This window comes from Harpia harpyja, chromosome 7 (assembly GCF_026419915.1).
Source record: "Harpia harpyja isolate bHarHar1 chromosome 7, bHarHar1 primary haplotype, whole genome shotgun sequence".
Taxonomy (NCBI): Eukaryota; Metazoa; Chordata; class Aves; order Accipitriformes; family Accipitridae; genus Harpia; species Harpia harpyja.
Window position 1 is genome coordinate 7221935 of NC_068946.1, and position 18686 is coordinate 7240620.

General features: G+C 42.1%; 1 protein-coding gene across 2 annotated transcripts in view; it reads left to right on the top strand.

The window, feature by feature from the left end:
• KAZN (kazrin, periplakin interacting protein) overlaps nt 1–18686 on the top strand; it is a 230960-nt gene that overhangs the window by 40997 nt on the left and 171277 nt on the right. Inside the window, exon 2 of one of the 2 annotated variants that reach the window (XM_052792731.1) lies at nt 18236–18393. In XM_052792731.1, coding sequence (XP_052648691.1) covers nt 18236–18393 — 158 coding nt within the window. Of the gene's footprint in view, nt 1–18235; nt 18394–18686 lie in introns of those variants that run through there. The other variant, XM_052792734.1, reaches the window with a different exon arrangement.

The window sequence follows — 18686 nt, forward strand, 5'->3', positions numbered from 1 at the left end:
AGTGGATGCTCATGTGCTTTTGTAGTCTTCCTTTGCCGAGCACTGGCCAAAAGCAGGGTTTGCCAGCAGGCAAGGAGATTTCAGTGCAGGAGCAGAGCAGTGGTTTTTCTTGTTTGGTATTATGCATCTATGGATAATGGGGTATTATCCATATGGGATGGCCAAACCCATGTGCATTAGAGGAAGAAGCAGTATGGTCTATCTGCGTGTTGTATAAAAGCTTTAGTCATTTTTTTTCATGAATGACCTCATTTGAATATTCTTTTCTTTTTCTTATGATAATTTAGACTATGGAAATAACTGGCATAATGAGCAACTGCACTTCTGATTTGTATTCTTACCTTTTGTTTCCAAAGTCTTGGGTACCTCAAAGTTGTACAGGACAGGGCATGCCCCCAGGAGCACACCTGCTAAGTGAGGAGTGTTTGGTTTTATTATAATCAGCATTATTCCTACAAATGCCCCTGTTCCAACCTGCCCACACCTTTCTCCCCCAAATAAAAACAAACCACACCATGGTTTATGGTACATTTCCCAGCTTAACTGCTGTGTCCAAATTGCACTGCCCATTACATGCTAAGCACACACAGACTTTGCAAAATGGGGATCACTAATCTTTGCTTTTCCTAGTTTTCCTCAAACCATTTTAAGACCTCATATGAGGTCAGTGAGAGCTGTGAACTCTTCAAATTACGTTCTGAATAACTTCACATTGCCCTTGTATTCATCTGCACTAATCAGTCTCTCCCCTGTTATCACTGGATGAGTCACTCACTGCTTCCCCACTTCACTTTCAGAGTTTGCCTAGCACGGTCGATTATGACCCAGTTTGGGTAATTTGTCCTCATAATGATTCATTTATCACTATCCAGAACCCACTTCAGCAAAACACTTAAATGTGCTTTAAAATGCTGTACTTGTGAAGAATTAAAATAAGCACTTGCTTGAATGGTCTGGAGGTGGGGAAAGTTGTGTGCTAATCATACTTTTCGCTTGCTAATGTTACTGACAAATGTTCCCACCTTACAGCATTTTGCAAAAAGTAACAATTGGAGGTAAATAAATTCGATAAGCAGAATCAAATAACAGCAGCGTGTCATTCCTGATTAGATCTGATATTGTGCTAACATCTATCTTCCAGAAACTCTGTTGCATTGACGCAAGTCTTTCCAGCTGGAATCCGGCTCTAAATTATAAAACTGTCCAAGCCACACAAAATGATCTATTTCAATTCAAAGATCATTAATTTGCTAGAGAATGACAGAGGGAACCATGGCATTTGGTGGATAGCTTTAAGCACTCTTTATTTATTTGTTTCTTTTGCAACCAAATGCAGAAGAAATATTAAGTAGAATTGCTTCAATCTGAATGCTGCTCCACATGGGGACAGTGCTGCAGCCAGTACAGTTGTGTTTTTTGTATGTATACACACACACACACACATATATATATATATATATATAAAAGCCTTCACCAGCTGAGTTGTGACAGTGAAAAATTCTACCCAGGTCCAAGCAAAGTTCTTATGTTATTCCTAAAAATCTCCTATACATTTTTATTTAAGCCACACTGGGAATTGAATCTTGACTAAATAGGTCGGGGAAAGTTTTAATGTGTTAACAAGTTGACTCTTCATACCAGTAAATACTTTGTATAATTTGCATTTGTGAGAAAATTTTCCTATTAAAACTGCAGCACAGCGTGAGCTGTGGTATGGTGTATAGTTTCAGGACAAGACTTTTACACCTTATTAGCACTGCAGGAAGGGGCAAATCCTTTAAAGAGCATTAAGGAAAAAAAAAAAAGTCATTAAAAACATATTTGTCAGCTTCCAGAGATGCTAATGAACAGAAACATAATGACATATTAACAGCTTAAGATCCTCTCCTTTTCCAGGGAAAACTTCAGCCTCACATACTTCTTTCATCTTGGTATGGAAATGCACGCTAATGAAGGCTCTTTTCAGGACAGGAGTTATCTGAGGGTTTAAGATGTGGCAAAAAAAGCCTTATGTGTATAGCTGCTCCTTTATTTCCTTTAACATATAAATAAAAGCCATTAGAAAGAGCAACAAGAGGAGGCTGTGGAAAAAGGCAAAAAATTGAGGTCTTACACATAAATGTTATTTTTTGGTGGCAGTGGGAGCGCTGTGACATGTCACACGAGGAGGAAAAACTGCGAGAAGGTCCCTGATATTTTCCTTGCTGCAAACATTTCTAAGGCTGAGGAGCAATTCTGGGGGGAGGGAGGTTGCTTTTGCTTTTCATTAGCCTAATCTCGTCCGAGTTTAATAGCAAAAACATGATAAACCTCATGTTCTTTTCATTAAAGAAACCTGTATCTATTCTCCTCTAGTTCAGTGCGTGCTATCTGCTGGCATTATTAAAGAGTTTATCATTTTGACTCCTCATGCAAATCACAAAGAGGTTAGAAGGATTTGATCCACAGCTGAAGAACTTATTAGGTAAATCCAGTGGACCCGTGCACCGTAATTGGCACCTAAATATGCTTTAGACAGATGGTGCTGTAGATTGTGCAAGCAAATTACTTCTTGGCCACAGCTACTTCTCTTCTGTGTATTATTTCATTGATTTAAATCTATCCTTTATTCTTGTCTGGATACCAATGGAAGTATTTTAAAGTGTAATTTTAAGCTATTTACTTCTAAAGGTATTAATACAGTAAAATGAATCAAAATCACAGTAGTCATAAATTTATAAGGTGTTTTTGTTTGTCTCAGTATAAAAGCAGTATCTGTTTGTAACTCAGTCTGAGAACTCTATCTGATACAGGTTTTCCATTTGTATCAGAGGAAGAGCAAGGGCTGACTGCTGAAAATTTATGCAAATAGACGATCTAAAATGAACTGACCTTTTCAAGCGAGCGAACATCCCAGTGCACTGATACAGCCTATAAATGTACTTATCTTGCCTTTTTCTCAGGTTGACTTCATAATCTCTGATGATAACTCAATGATCATCTGAAAAAGGGCCCTTTTAATGAGAAACGTAAAGAATATGTGTAGTCTGAATAGACTATGAAAATGTAATGTTTAAAACAGTGCATACGGATAACCTGGGTGTGTTTGTGCTCTGTGTGCAAGCGCAGTATCGCCAGCTCCACACATTCAAACATTATAGAATCATACAATCCTAGAATCATTTCGGTTGGAAAGGACCTTCAAGATCATCGAGTCCAACCATTAACCATGCCCCCTAAACCATGCCCTGGAGTTGTGATGGTTCAAACAGTATTCGTCTCCCACCTCTCTGAGAGTGTCTTAAAATCATCTTTGAAATGTGTTTAAAATACACACTTTGATTCTCGCTATGGCATTTTCAGTCTGCCCTCGGCTGCATTTAAGATGCAGCTTTCCAAAACCGAAGCGGAGCTGTTCAAACCATTGCATGTTTCCAAGAGATGGGCTCTGAGAAAATAAAGAGCTACTTAGGGGTGAAATAAAGTCACAGTTGCTGTCAGCTACAATCACAATAGAAATATTGCAAATAGTGGTTAAAAAGGAAGGGGAGGAGCCTCCTGGCCACCTTGTCTGGTCTCGCTGTTGTTCGGTCTGCTGTGCCACCAGTAAATCAGGAGCAACGCCACTGAAATGAGTCAATGGAGCCCCACAAATACAAAGCACTTTGCAAGGGGAAAATCAAACTGCTATAATATGTGAATCACTTCTTGCCCTCTGATTCTCTCTCTGTGGTTTTTTGTTGTGTTTTATGAGCTGCTTTTCAGTTGCCTTCTTGGCCAAAGCAATCCTCTCGCAGAATTGCAAGAACAATTTCTACAGCTGAGGCTTTTGTAGAGACCCACCACAGCAGCTCACCATAACCTAATTGCGAGCCAGCTGCAAGTCCAACATCTCTAAGAGGTCCAAAGAGTTCTCCCCAAAATGCAAGTAATTTCTGGTCTTTGCTTTTCAATGGCTACCTTTTATTTTCCCCTTTGTCAGACTGAACAGAACACATGCTTTAGCTCAGGCTATCAATAAGCGTCTGAAGATTTTCCTAGCTCAGGATTTACTCACAGAGGAATTTGGAGTTAATGGACCTGTATGCGATGCTGTTGCTAAGAAACCCTGGCTTGCCTCTGTAATGTCCTTTTGCAGTTTGGCAAGTGCCTCCCTGATGGAAACACTTGTGTTTCAGCCTCTCCGACTTGTCCAGAGGAGGGTGTGCTTTGCTCGCAGCTTGCCCAGCTCAGCCCCGCAGTGCCCACAACAAAATGAAATGGGAAGCCAACGTCCCCTATTTTCCAACCATGTTACCTCTTGGTTTCCAAAGTCACGAAACTCCTGCCTGCCCTTTGCACGTGCCTGCAGCCAATGATGTATTTACTGTCTGGGATTTGCTGTGCTGCAGCTTTTCACGGTGGTGAGCATATTGCCGGTCTTGCACGTCTTGTAGCTAGGAGATGTCGTAACCCGGCTAGAGACAGAAGGACAATTTAAAAGCATAACCCATCCGTTTTACACTGGTAATACACAGTTTTCTTGTTACCATGGCAAATCTGGAAAGAAGAGCAGGGAGCGCCGTTCAGGTGAGGGAACACTGCCTCGGTGGGGAAGCAGAAAATAGGGTTGGGGTCGGTTTCTTTTTAACGGGGTGCAGAAATCCATGGGAATGAAACAGGAGGCCTGTGCTGCAGGAGTTTCCTTGAGCCGCCACTGTCTGTTGGTCTGAGATTTGTATGGGAGAGCCCGGGAAACCTGGACTGAGTCCTTACAGGCTTCATAAGACTTCATTTGAAGGGATGGGTTTGGTCCCAGTCTCTGCTCTGAGTGTGCTGTTTGACACCGGGCACGCAACGCAGTTCCTCTGGCTCTCCCTTTCCCTCCGTGATTTCTGATATGTGGGTGGAAGGGAAATGCTGGAAGCTGGAGGAGAAGAGGGGTTTTCAAAAGACCACGTGTCCTTTTTATGCTGGGGTTCCCCAGCACTTTTCCCTTCCCCAAGCAGGCAGAGCAGCCCCTCAGGTACCTGGAGCCCAGCGCTTCGCCCAGCCATTGCTGACTCAACCCTGGTCAGGTTGGCCTTCTGTGAGCCTGAAATCACTGCGAGACGTTGAGAAAAAGCAATGCAGAGGGAAGACATGTCATTCTGCATTACACTGGCATAGATAAGGATGAAGTCTACTAAAGACCTTGAAGTTACTCTGGTGAGAGTAGAGGTGGCCTCTATGCAGCTGGAGCTATTCGGGAGGTTGTTTCTTATTTGCACAAGTCCAAGCATATAATATTTTGTGTTGCTATTGAACTCTAGCAGGTCTGGTGCTGATCTCACCCTGACTTTGTAAGAAATAAAGAAACCTCTTGCACTGTGCGGTCTTAGCTCACCCGCTGCATCTTCTAAGAACCCCCTAAATATGACACCAAAATTAGTTTATGGAGCTGTATTATAATTTTCCTCTCTTTTTGTCTTTTTGGTCGTAATTAACAGGGACACTTTCTGTCAATCAAGCGTCAAAATGAAATGCTTTCCCTTCATCCGCCAAAACGCTTGTGCCGAAGAGAATGGTTGTTCCCTTAGGCAGCTGCCAGGGGAGAACAGAGTGATGGGCTGGGTTATTAACAGGGCGAATTAACTTTTAATGTTAATGTTGTTGTTTAAGCATGTTTGGGAGCCTCAGGAAGATGAAAGGCTCTCAGAAGCTCTAAGTCATTCTCTCTGCCAGCTGAAAGAGACTCTCATGCAGGGAAAGGCAGTTGGAGCGAGAGCTGCCCAACGTCTGAAAAGTGAGACTGTAGGATGTGTCGATCAGCTCCAGGGGTTTTGCAGAGTAGATGGGCTATCAGGGCAGAGGGGTCATGGCAGCAAGTAAATGTGTCTCACTTTGAGGTGTCTCCCACCCATCGGGGGCTGGGCACCCAGAATCACTCCCCTCCTTGACCTGCACCTTCAGAGGTATTTAAACTCCATCCTCAAAAGCAAGTCAGATGCCAAAATGCCACAGTTGCTCCAAGACTCAGGAGCCAAAGAACCGTGGGCGTGTTTGAAAATGAAATGAGTCTCTGAGTCACTTCAAGGGTTTTGAACATTTTAATCAAAACCTTTTCTATTTACCTAATATTCTGTGTTCCGGTGGAGAGGAAGGCATTTTTATTTCTCTCCTGCTCTGCTGCTTTTCTGGTTTTACCTGCTTCACACGCTGCTGGGGTATTGCAATGATCTCATCTCTCCAAGTGCCTGGCTGCAGTCTGAGCTCCTCGCTTGGACTTGGCACAGGAACACGACTGATGGAAAATCCCAGTCCTTCCAAGCGTTGCTTGCAAAATTCTGCTTCCTCAGTTTCATACTGGTGACAGTTACTCCTCTTGTCCTTTATTAAAGTTTAATTTCATTGCCTCGCCAAACAATCTTGCTGCAAAGGCTACAGATGAAAGTGAGGAAAGGAGGTTAATGCAATATATGTTATCCCTGTCTGCAAGGATATTTGTTTTTTTCCTGCTTTCCAATTGCTGAAATAAATGCCACCAGCAAATGTTTACAAATGCAGCGCGAGTAATTTAGATATAAAATGTGAGGTCGGCCGTGAAGTCAAGGTTCAAAGCTAAATTACAAAACCTAGGAAAGTCAAAACAAAGAAGGCATTGTCTTCTGCAGTTAGGGTCATTTAGAAACAACTGATTTTCCCACTGGTCATCAACAAGAAAAATGCACTTAAACTCTTCCATCAGGCTTTACCACATGAAAAAAGTCAGGAGGTGCTCCCTCCCTACTGAAAATCCCATTGATTGCAACAGAGGTAAAAGCACCTTAGCAGGAGCATCTAGAAAACCTAATAAATAAAAAATAATGATTCCAACTGAGACAAACTTTTGAATACTATGTAATTAGTATTGAATGCTCTACTTGCTCTTTTTTGCTGGAGTTGTCATAAATTTGACAAATGATCATGCTCAGGTAGAACGAAAACAACATTACTGAAAAGAAATGGAAAGTGCCCATGAAATTCTGCTAAAATGCCATCCTGAACACATAGGAGGATATGCTTAAACATCATTAAGACTTGTGTGTTTTCTAAATGAAACCTCACAATTGACATGCCTTTCAAAATTATTTTTTTTTTCAGTGAAAGAAGCATTTCTGTAGGAAGGAAAAAACCCAACAAAACCAAGAACAGTTTGACACATTTCCTGCCATCCTTTTTTACCTCTGACTGTGTCAGGAACTATTCCAAAATTTCTTGTTAGGTAAGATGAGAAAAGGCATAGCAATTTGCCCGTGATCTGGGCAGCTGCTCCAGAGTCAGCCCTCATCTACTCTGAAGCACACGGGAGCTTCAGGTACCTTTATTTTGGCTGTGAAGCACGAGCCTCTTGTGAACCTAAAGCAAGACTTGGGTTATCGTACTTGTTGCAAAGGAGTGTAGAAAGAGCAGTTTCCTTCACTGCAGTTTGTATATGCCATTTATTAATTTTAAAGACAATGAAATTTATTATTTTTAAAGACACTGAAATCCCATTTTCTGGAAAGTTAAGTCTGTCAGTGTTTCTGACTGCTTGGGAAAAAGGCTGGTGCACTGTTATACTGAAGAAATAGAAACATGAAAGATTTTCTAAAACTGCTGCTTGAGTTACTTGCTCTTAGAGGGAAAGCTAAGTTTAAAGCTGTGGATACAGACATAGTTGATCACAGGATAATATTCTTTACAAAGAATGCTCTCTTGCTGCATTTTATAGACATAGTTAGCAGAAATAACAAGTTTAAATACTGGTCTGAAAAATCTGCTTTATTTTAGGAGGAGTTTTTTCAGTTCTGTGCCCATAAAAATAAATGACACACTGAAGAAGTGTCTTGAATGTGAAGCTTTTGCTCCAAAGATATAATCGTGTCGGGGTTATTAAATGCTGAATATAGTCTCATTTTAACTTCGATTGCATGAATATAGTTCTAGATGCCTATTTTTATTCCACATATATAGGGTTGGTGATATTGAATGTAATGACTTAACGGGTACAAGTCAGAATTGGGCAGTAATTGATACAGTAATGTCAAAATTGCATAAATTACAAATAAGCCAAAATATCCATGGCATTGTATATCCACAGATGACATTCTCCCATGAGCTGAATAGTTTAAATGAATAAAAAAAGGTCTGGATTTCTCAGTCTGCAAAATGAGGTAATACTACTTCTGCACATTGTGGATTATGGGTCTTGGATGAGAAGGAAATGCAGTAGTAAAACAATTAACAGGCAGGAACCGACAGTGTGTGGCTCCGCTGGCAGTATCAGTGCAGAGGTAGCATCTGGTGTGGTCCTCAGTGTCACCTTTATCTGCAGCGGGAACCAAATCCCTCTCCCAGGCTCTCTGAGACAGCTGGTTTTGTGCGAGTGCTTGATAAAACTTGACCCTCTGATCCGCTGTACTCAGCCGAGGTTTATCAACCTGTACGTTTCCAGTGTTTGAATTTTAGCTTTTTATAATGCTCCGCCAATAAAGTTTTTTTTAAGGTAGAATTGCTAAGTCCAGCATTTTGTTAGTGTCACATCTTATGGCTTTAAGCAGCAGAGCTGCTCAAGAAGGTGGCTCCCAAGGAAAGTTAAACACTTGCTTTAACAGTATCCTCCATCCCTTCTTTCAGCTACGAACAGCAAATACAGACACATCCCAGGAGAGATTTGCAGGTTGCCAGTTTTCATGACTTTTCTGCAAGTCTCATAATCGTTGACATTTTTCTTACGTGACAAATCCGTTTTGTTTTGGTTTTGGTTTTGTTTTTTTTAAAGTTTCTAACATTTCTAGTGAAGAGAAGTGCAATCTTAAGGGTGAAAGAAAGATCTCAAGAGTTGATGTGAATAAACCCAGATTGTTTAATTTTTACATCTTGTTTTTTAAGCCGGGTTCAGGATTTCTGGTGACCCTCTCTGATTATTGCTTCCCCAACAGATTGGCAAGACAATATTCATTAGTCTCTCAACACTCACAACAACACGTAACTCTGCTTCACCTCTTCCAGATGTTTGGTGGGAAACAAATCAAGTCCAGTTGCCTTCTAACAATTTCAGTTCATTCAGAACCCAGAAAAGCCTGTGCTTTGTTAAATTCCCTTCAGGAAGTTTTTTCTTCCACCTTTGACACCGAGGGGACGGAGCATCCTGTTTGCACCAGGAGCTGCTTGTTAAACCGAAACAATTCCCAATTTGTAGCTGAATAGCAGGGAAAAGCCAAACGAGTCCCTCACCAGTAGTGGCATCTTGCATTTGTGGTTTATGATGTTTCCGTGGACTACAGAGCTTGGATTTACAGCTGGGAGGCTGAAGCGCTAAGGGTTTAGATGACCCATCCAAGATCCTGGAGCCAATTTTGGGCAATGTAGGAACCAGTCCTCCTGTACCCCATCCAAAGCCCAGCAACACCATAGCACTGCCCATATGCAAGCACAGATGGGCATCGCTCCTCTGAAGTCAGCTCATAGCAGCTGGATATCTGGCCCATGCTGTCTTCGTGTTGGCACATGTAATTTCTGTTGTTCACTTCCTTTTTGTCTAAATAAAGTAGCTATTGTTTATGAAATATAATAGTTGCACAATTAGCTAAAGAGTCGACAAATAAACGATTACCCAAGAGAAACAAGAAAGCAGCAGCTGTAAAGCTGGGTGCCACCATGCCTTGTCTGTCTTTGGAAAGGGTTTTTTGGTTCTTGGCAAATTTAAATGGAGTTTCTCCTGCAGAAGTTAGATTTACTGCTTTGGCATCATGCCTTCCGTATTTCTCAAAGTTTGACATTGTTCCTGGTCTGGCAGTTTGTAGCTCTCTGGGGAATTAAACATCTCAAATATTTTGCAAACAACAATAGTCCAGCCATAAAGGTTGGAGTCCAGTTTGCTAGAGGAGTCACGGGCTCTTTCGGCTCAAAGCACTACCGAAAGCAGCAGGACCCCATCGCTGGCTGCTTTGTTCTGTGCTCTCACTCGGTCTCCCCTTCGTAAGCATAAACATAGCAGAGGAATTTATCTTCATTTGGGGTTTTTCTTTTAGGGTAAGTGGTATTATTATTTATTAGTCTAACTAATACAGCTAGGGGGGGAAGTAGGCAAGTATTTTAGGCATGGGATCACTTCTTCAGCTTGCTGATATTCTTGTAGCTCTAGTGAGACTATTACCCCAAAAGAAATGTATTGTTTATTTTCTAAATGACCTCTGGCAGTATTTTGGCTAGAGTCAACACCGAGCCTTTTAATTTTTAAAATTTTGGCTAAGCTCTAGTTAACTTCAGCTCACTACTGTGAGGCATTAGCTATGATTTAGAGATGAAGAAACTGAGGCAAAGAAGAAAAGTCTTTTCCAAAGGGCTGATAAATAAAAACCCAGAAAGACACAGCAAAATATAACAGCTCTTCTTTCCCTAGTCAGCGCAGGCCTATCTTGGATACATAATCTCTGGATTTTTTGAGCAACAGGTGGTTTCTCCAAGGAGAATACGGACATCTGCCCTTGCAGCATGGTTCAGAAACTCCCACCCTTTTTCTACTGTCTGCTGAAATACGTGCTTGTCCATGGAAGGGGAATGTCATGAGAAACTACAAAATTTGTTTCCATGTTGCTGGATTTGAAACATATCCATGTTTTTAAGGACAGTTTAAAATTGATATTTTAATTGAAATAGTTAAAAATCCAGCTTTGAAAGAAGCTCCTACAGCATTAAAAAAAAACCTGTCAATGAAAAACTTTGAATATTAAAGAGGTGCCACGACTCCACAGAGCTCCACTTCTTGATGTCATTTTTCATTTCCAAAAAGGTCAGATTTGTAAGGAGAAACTAATAAGCTGAAAAAATGACCAGCTTCATTTCCGAGCATGTTTTTCTCCGGAACTATAGGAGCATTTATTGGTCTGATGGCTTTCTTTTGCATCTGGGAAGCTCTGAAGGCAGCTCTTTGCCAGTTACACACAAAACATTTACAGCCCAAAGAGGCCAGCTCATTAGTAATTACTGTAATGAGTTCTTCACAGTGTTTCTCTGAAAGGTGATTGAGCCCCTAATGCAGACACCAGATATTTTTTCTTCGGTTAATGGTGTGGTAAATTATTCCTGCGAGGGGGCTCATTGAATGCCTCCTTTGAAACAAGTTAAAGACCACAAAGGAAAGAAAAAGCAGTAGGTCTCTTCTTACCAGTAACAGGAGAAAATATTTATGGAGTGTTTCAGATCTAGATCTTCCCAATATTTCTGTAGGCAGGTACGAGTGCGAGGTTGTGTCCTGTAAACAGCAAGTGGCATAAGCAAATGGATGGGGCAGGTGCTCCAAGGTGTATTTTTCCAGCTGCAAAGATGTGACACAGTTTGGGTAAAGGAAAATGGGCTTCGTTTGCTCAGAACTACTGCCCTGTGATCCCGATGGCTGTGGGCTTTGCAGATCAGCTTCTCATCTCGTTGGAAGTGAGAGATGTTAAACTGGTGCAATACCGGTATGAGAGAGGGGGGAACGATTTTCATGAGGTTGGTTTTTATAAAGGGAGATTTCTTCTACTGCTAAGTGAATAAATTAATTGATGTGTCCAAATGCAATTAGCAAATGCTACAGTGGGAAAGGCTTCCTAATCAGAATCATTAATCAGGCAAAAATGAACTGTTGCATGTCTTGCATGTCCTTTTTTGGACCCAGCAAAAGACCTATCAGCCAACCTCAGTAACATACATAAGGACGGGCGCTATTTATAATTGAGCTCTATAAAGATCATCTTTTTGGACGCTGTACATATCTACATGCCGTAACCCAGAAATGCCTTGAATTTCCAAGCTTACACCCACAGGGTTGGCTGTATATTGGTCCCAAAGTCAGGATTTGGAGCTTTCGCAAGAACACTCTTAATTTCTCCCAAAACCTGTGCAGAGAGGAGCAGTTGTTGCCGGGGCGATGAGGCAGTATTTGAGAACTGGCTGTGATTTAGATGAAGGAGAAAATACGCTGCTGATCTGCGTGCAGTCAGTGTCTCCGTGCCTTTAATGCCCCAAATCTGCGGGTTGCCCAGCCATTAGAAGGGGAAGCCTTGTACTTAGTGGTCTCTGGTGTGTCTGGTGGTATCACCTGGCTCATTGCCGATAACAGTGATGCGGGAGATACTGAAATCCTCTGCCGAAATGCAGCCGGGTGCTTCGGAGCCCACGTGTTACAGAAACCTGTGACTAACTCTGGTGTGGTAATGCAGATAAAATGGGGAGAGCTTGTAAAGGAAAGGCCTGAAGTGCTTTGAATATATATCTATCTTTTTTCCCCCTCTCTGCAAACACAACACCCGTAGATGTTATTCGAGAAGCTGTTTGGTAATATAAAGTGATAATGAATTGCACAGTTTGCCCACACACATCATTGCCTTTTGCTGGATAGTCAGAAAGACTCATTAGCAGGTAAGCTTTCCCTGGCAGCCCGTAGCTCTAAAGACTGCTCTGTGCTCAGCTGGGGTGGATTTTCAAAGGATCTGTGCACGCAGCATGGCTTTTTGGCTTTTCTCTCCATGGGAGCAAATCTCCAGTCGCGGTGGCAAGTGCTGACTGCTTACAGAGAAGTCTGGCTTAAATGTCTTCTCAAATTTTTTGCAGCAGAGTCAGCTGATGAGCCCAGGAATCCTTATACCATGTCCCTTGATAAAATTATGATAGTGTCCGTCTTCTTTCATTTAGTCACTCTTGCTAGTGAGAATTAATTTTAGACTCTGCTGGCTTTTGTAAGTAGATATCAGGATATATTATTTACAGTTTATTTTATTTTGTACTCATCTGGGCAGTAGCTGGAGTGTATAAAATGGGGTCTCCTGGAACAACTTTATTGCTTCGGCCTCTTCCTTGAAGTAGTCTTTGGCGCAAGTATATTTTTTCCCTCATCTCTGACAGAAAGCAATTTCCTTTCTTCCCTGCACGTCCTTCAGGCTCCAGTGATTCGCACCCCGAAGAGCCCTGCAAAAAAACCAGTGTTGTTGACCTGTTCTTGCTTCTGGGGGTGGCAAATGGTCCTCACCTGAAAAAGCCCCGCACGGCGCATCATCTCTGATAGCAGCAGAGAAAAACACCGCTTCTGAAAGATACCATTTTCTCTCTTCTTGTAGGTGATGTCAAAGCACTAATGGAGGATTGTTATGGTTTCTTCGCCTCTTGAAATTGTTCCTCGCAGTAAGGAAATGGTGAAATTGGAACGGGAAAAGCTGGGAAGCCAATGGGGCTTTAATAGCTGTAACTTTTACTTAGCTGATTGTCTCGCTTGCAGCGTTACTGATGTGTTATCAACCTGAAGCCAAGAGGACTGATACAGCAAGGGAGAATTGTCATCTTTATTTTTTCTTTGTTTTTTCTTCCTTTTTTTTTTTAGGGGATCAAGAAGTATCTTTTAATCTGAGCTGAACATACCTGTGTTTATATCTGAGGTCCATAATCTTTTTTTTTTAAAAAAGTCTCATATATTTGCAGGGAAATTACTGGGTTTAGTTGAAGTGTTGCTCAGCAAAAATGTTTAAGGCTTCATGTTGAGAGGGATGGAGGGTTTGCCTCATTATCCTTCTCACTTAGATTCTTAGCTGGCACAAGGCAGGAAGTTCCTCTTGGTTTAAATGAGAAATATCAAATTTCTTCTGCTTATGAGAAGGGCCCTTTGGAAGTTGTGTTGCAGACTGACACAGGACATCCAGAAAACCAGTGTCAGAAATTGTCTGGGTTTTTAGGCTTCCTTTGTTTTTACTTTGTGTGTAGGCCGGAGGTTCAGAAATGCATGGTTTACTTTCATGAGGAAGACTCAGACGATTTTATTTTTGAGTACAGTTTCCATTTTCTGTATGGAAAAAGGTTTGGTTTGCTAAGCAGGGTTTAAACATAGTGCTAAGGCAGATGCTTATAAAAATCAGTGCGAGTCAAATACTGATCTGCTTTTTCCGCATTCTTACTGGAAAATATGTCTTCTGATTTCTCTGGCATCTTTCTAAACCTAGAGAATTACAAATGAGAGAAGCATTTGCCCCCAGAGCTTAATGTGCCACATATTGCTCAAACAACACTAAACTTCCCAAAAGGTAAGAGAAGAAATATCAGAGAATATAGAGCTATTGCTTCAGATAAGGAGGTTAGAGTAACTTCGTTTGTTTTGAATTACTTTAAGATCATAAAGCCTGGGAGAATTGCTCCACATACCAGTTTCTGGTCACAGTCGGTGTAAATCTGGAAGGAAGCCATTAGCTCGAGGAAGATAACTCTGATATACATTCATATTACTGAAAGCAGATGTGGGCTTCTGGCTCAAGACAAAATTTTGGAGTATAAAGAAAATGATCTGTCCTCAATTCTTCATCGGTCAGAAAGGACGGGATGAATCAATCCTCATGCATTAGCGCTAGGAAGATGGCTTTCAGGACTGATGTGTCTGACAAGAGGTGCTAGGGCAGCCTGGGAGTGATAAGAAAATCAAACCCGCTGCTGCCTGCGTGCAGCCATATAGCTGCTGCTATTCTGTGTGAAAAACCTACAGCTTCCTGGGGCTTTTGCGTGTTGGTTGGTGTGAGGACGTATGATTATAAAATGATTGCTTCACGGTGTCTTGGAGAAACTTAGCTACACGTGGTTTCCATTGCACCTATGTGCCATGCTGCTCCCCAGAACACTGTGTCCACAGCAGAGCGTCGCTCTGACATACCTCCGGCTTCATGTGCATTGACCCATGAGGAGGAGATGTTTGGTTTACAAGCGTGACGCTGGCTTGGGTTGTGACGTACAGTAGCGTGTGATGTACATAAGTCCCTCCCATCAGTAAAATTATTACATAGTCAGGATAGATGAGCTTTTGCTTGCAGGCCATCACATTTTTGGTAAAACTGTTTTTGGAAAGTGATATGGTGCTGGAGAAATCCTTGTGTGCCTGTGAATGGGAGGAATGCTGATTTTCTTCCTTTCAGGAAATAAAACTTCTCTAAGGCGGCAAAAGCTCTGTGTGGCTTTTAGTTCCTCGCTTCCATTTTCATTAGAGGGGGGAAAAAAAAATAAAAAAAATCACATCAGCACCACACTCTTTGCTGGAATGAATCCTTCTGCCTGACTTGCAGAGATTTATAATAGAAATGCTGACAGACCCTTATTTATAATGGCATGAACAAAGCCATGGTAATGGGCCTCGGAAAAGAGAAAGCGCTTAAACTTTCAGATGGCCGAGTATGGGAAATGCATACAGAGACTTGCCAGAGGACTGTGGGCAGAAAACTAAAAATGTTGTCCCTGGCACTGGTGCAGGACATGCGCGTTGTCAAAATACACGTGGGAGGAGACCAGAATCAACGGGTAACTCACGGACCTCACAATTTGCACGCCCACATTGCAGTCTTAGGCATTTATTTGCCATATGTGGACACCCCCCAAACGCGCTCCTGCCTCCCTCTCTGCCGACGGTCCATGCATCTGCAGTCAAAGCGGGCTTTGATGGTGGGTCTGCTGCCGGGGTGGCTCAGCCCGCTGTGGTTGGGTCTTGCCAGCTAAAAGGCGAGGGAGGATTTGTTGTGCAGGTGACTTTTGTCTACGTGTTATCAGCACGCTTTGCTCTGGAGCGAAGCACTGAAATGTTTTGGCCGGGGGGGAGTGTTTGTTGAGGCTCCTTAGTCATCTTATTCCGTTCTGCTGTAAATGAGGTATTGATGTACTGAACTAAACAAAAGCAGACCTTACAGAATTATCGGTAACAGCTCTTGATCTTGTCCAGTTTAACCTCAGACTAGCAAAGCAAGAAAGCAATTTGTAAATTGTGGGGAGAAAATGTGGGAGGAAAATGCAGCTTTTAGGCATGCGGTCTGCAATTGCTGCAGTGCAGAGGGAGGGCGGCATGGGATGCATCCAAGCCCTCAAATCTCTTCTGGCAATGACCAGGACAGAGTGCTATGGAAGAAGGCCCAGATTTCACATAATCAATATGATAAACTGTGTTGTGCAGAGAGAAACCGTGGTGCTGGAAAAAGTTCCCACGTGTGTTGGTGGTCGTATATTACTTAATCACGAGAGGTGCCGCTGGTCCATTGCGTGACCAGCTTGGTATGCTATCCACCCCAGTGAAATACTTGTCACCGTGCTGATTTGCTCTACCTTGAAGGTGCCAAGGATGCATGACTCGGTTGCTTTGATACGGAGGAAGCAAGCCTCCGTTTTGCTCGGTGGAGCGATCTGCAAAGCCCAAATCCTTATATTTGAGTGGCTCAGGCAAACGAGCTGAGCGGCTGCCCTGCTCTCCAGGCTGCCGGGCTGCAGCCTCCGGGCTTTGCCAGCGAGCACGGTGCACGTGCGTGATCCACTGACGTCCCAAGCCTGCGCTGTCGCACGCTTGGGAAAGGTGGAACTGGTTCAATTAGTTATTCCAAAGCCCTTATCTTGAATATGATTTATGGTATGGTTTAAAATGGACCCACCCATCGTTGTGAGCCTCAAATACCTTTTCTGTTAGTGGTGAGGGACATGAATACCCCGAGCCTGGGGAATCCTCCCAATCTCCTCAGACTTCCCCAAGGCTTTGTAAGGTTCAGATTTTATTTTATTTTTTTAAATAAAAAATAAACACTCTTAGTAAGGAGGATTCTGTTCTTTCACGCCTGCATTTTGGAAACATACCTGTTATTTGTTACGGACCTTTTGTCTGGGGAAGATTTGCTTAATGAGTATGTTTCCTGGTTAATCTTTGCTACTTTGAATTTTGTGGTAAGATCTGCTTTGGACAGAACTGGGTTGAGTATATTTCAATTGCCTCGTGTTCTTAAAATCAGTTTGTCAGAGAGTCCTAAATAACACATTGCTTTATTCATAAACAGCCTGAGCAAATCAGGATTTGCAGTATGTACTGCTGAAGCACAGTTCAGCATGTGACAGTGATGTGTTACTCTGAGCCACAAGCTTATCAAAGGGTTTCACTGCACGAACCACTGGCAGAAAGAAATACACTGAAGAATTATTTGAGCCTCATTTATTTAATGAGTCTACAGTAAAAATGAAAACTCCAAACTTGCAATGGTTTAAAAGCAAATTGCATCACAGACTTTTCAAATCTGTAGAAATGCAAAGCTTTTCATTGGGCGGAAATAAATTTTGCCATTAGTTTGTGTATTACAGCCTGAATAAATTGCAGCATCATAAAGTGTGTGAAATTGCTGGGGGACTTCTGTGAGCCATGGAGGTGGTGATTTCTGATGTGCATGGCTGGGAGCAGAATCCCATATATAATACTTGGGTTTTGACCCTATGAAGGAGAATTTAAAAGATTAACAGTGTTTCAAATACCAATAATCATGAAGAAAGAAAATGAGCAATATTTTAGTTGTTGGTCTTGGTCTCTCCTAGCCTAGCTAATAAAAAAGCCAATTTTTCCAGCCTCTGCCTTTCATGTTGTCTGAAGTTCTGGGTCCCAGCGTATCGCAGGGAGCAGGTCTCTGAGCTGGGAGTCAGGAGACTAATTTTTTCTTGTTTTTACTCTAGCACTAACCTGTTATTTGACCTTGGGCAATTTGCTTTCTTTGCAGCTATACAGTACTGCTGTTTAGATTTGCCGTATCCTAGGGGATAAGGCTTATGGCTTGTTTCTTAACAGAAAGGATCTTCAGTTTCAACTGGGTTTTGTAAATGCTAATATCAGACAAATTTATGAAAAGTAATATTTGTAACCAACTACTCTTCTGTTTCAGAATGTTTCAGTGCATCTTGTTCCCACCCTTATATTGCCCTAGCTACTGCTGGGATGTAACCTTAAACCTTAGATGAGTTGCCTATAGATGCATGTATATCTATAGGTTACTTAGAATTATTGATCCTTATAGCAATAGCTCAGTACTTTCGTTACCCTCATGTCCACTGCAGCACGCATTTACTATTAAAAATACAACTTTTGTGCTGCAAAACCTTATCACATAGGGCAAACTGACTGCGCGTGGATTGATCAGGGGAGCAGTGAGATTGCGGTGTTTAGATTCTGATTGAATCTGGTTGACATCTGGAAGTAACCAAAAATTAACACTATCGTGTTAATTTAGACCACATCATCCTGTTGTTATTGCTGTGGTTCTCCATCCGTATTTGATTTTACAGTTGTTGCTAGTCTGTATTGTGTCTTTTCTGGTCCTCTCAGCTGAGAGGCCAAGGGAAGTAATGGGGACCAATTTCCAGCTACACTTTTCAAAAGAAGGGTGCGCTCCGTAGCTCATCTCAAACTGCAAAAATGGTGTCAGCTCCCTCCAACATGGTTTCATCCCTGTTTTGTTTTCCCTCTCTGTCTCTGCAGCTGTGGAGTCGCTGCATTCCTTGAATGACCAGATCTCCCATTTTATCGTCAACAAGTCAAAAACGCTGGATGAAGATGAAGATGCCTTTTTGCCCAGCGAGAAGGAGTCTCTGAAAAATGCCATGATGCTGATGAGGCACCTCCTAATGGATGCACAGGTAGGAAATCAATAAAATCCCATCTGTTAGGACATGAGGAAGGCACATTGCACAGATCCAGAGGCATTTTTACAGGCGGTTTTAGCAGTGGAAAACATTAGTCCCTGACACTTGTTTAAAACTGACTTTGGCTCCTGAAATCTGCAGCTGCGGGAAGGACATCTCGGTGCACAGAGCATGCAGCTTGTGATGGGCTTGGATCTCACATTTAAGGATGAAAATTGCTCTGAAGTTTCAGGAGAAAATGGAGCAACATACCCAGCATCAATCCTAGCAAAAGAAAATCATCTTGC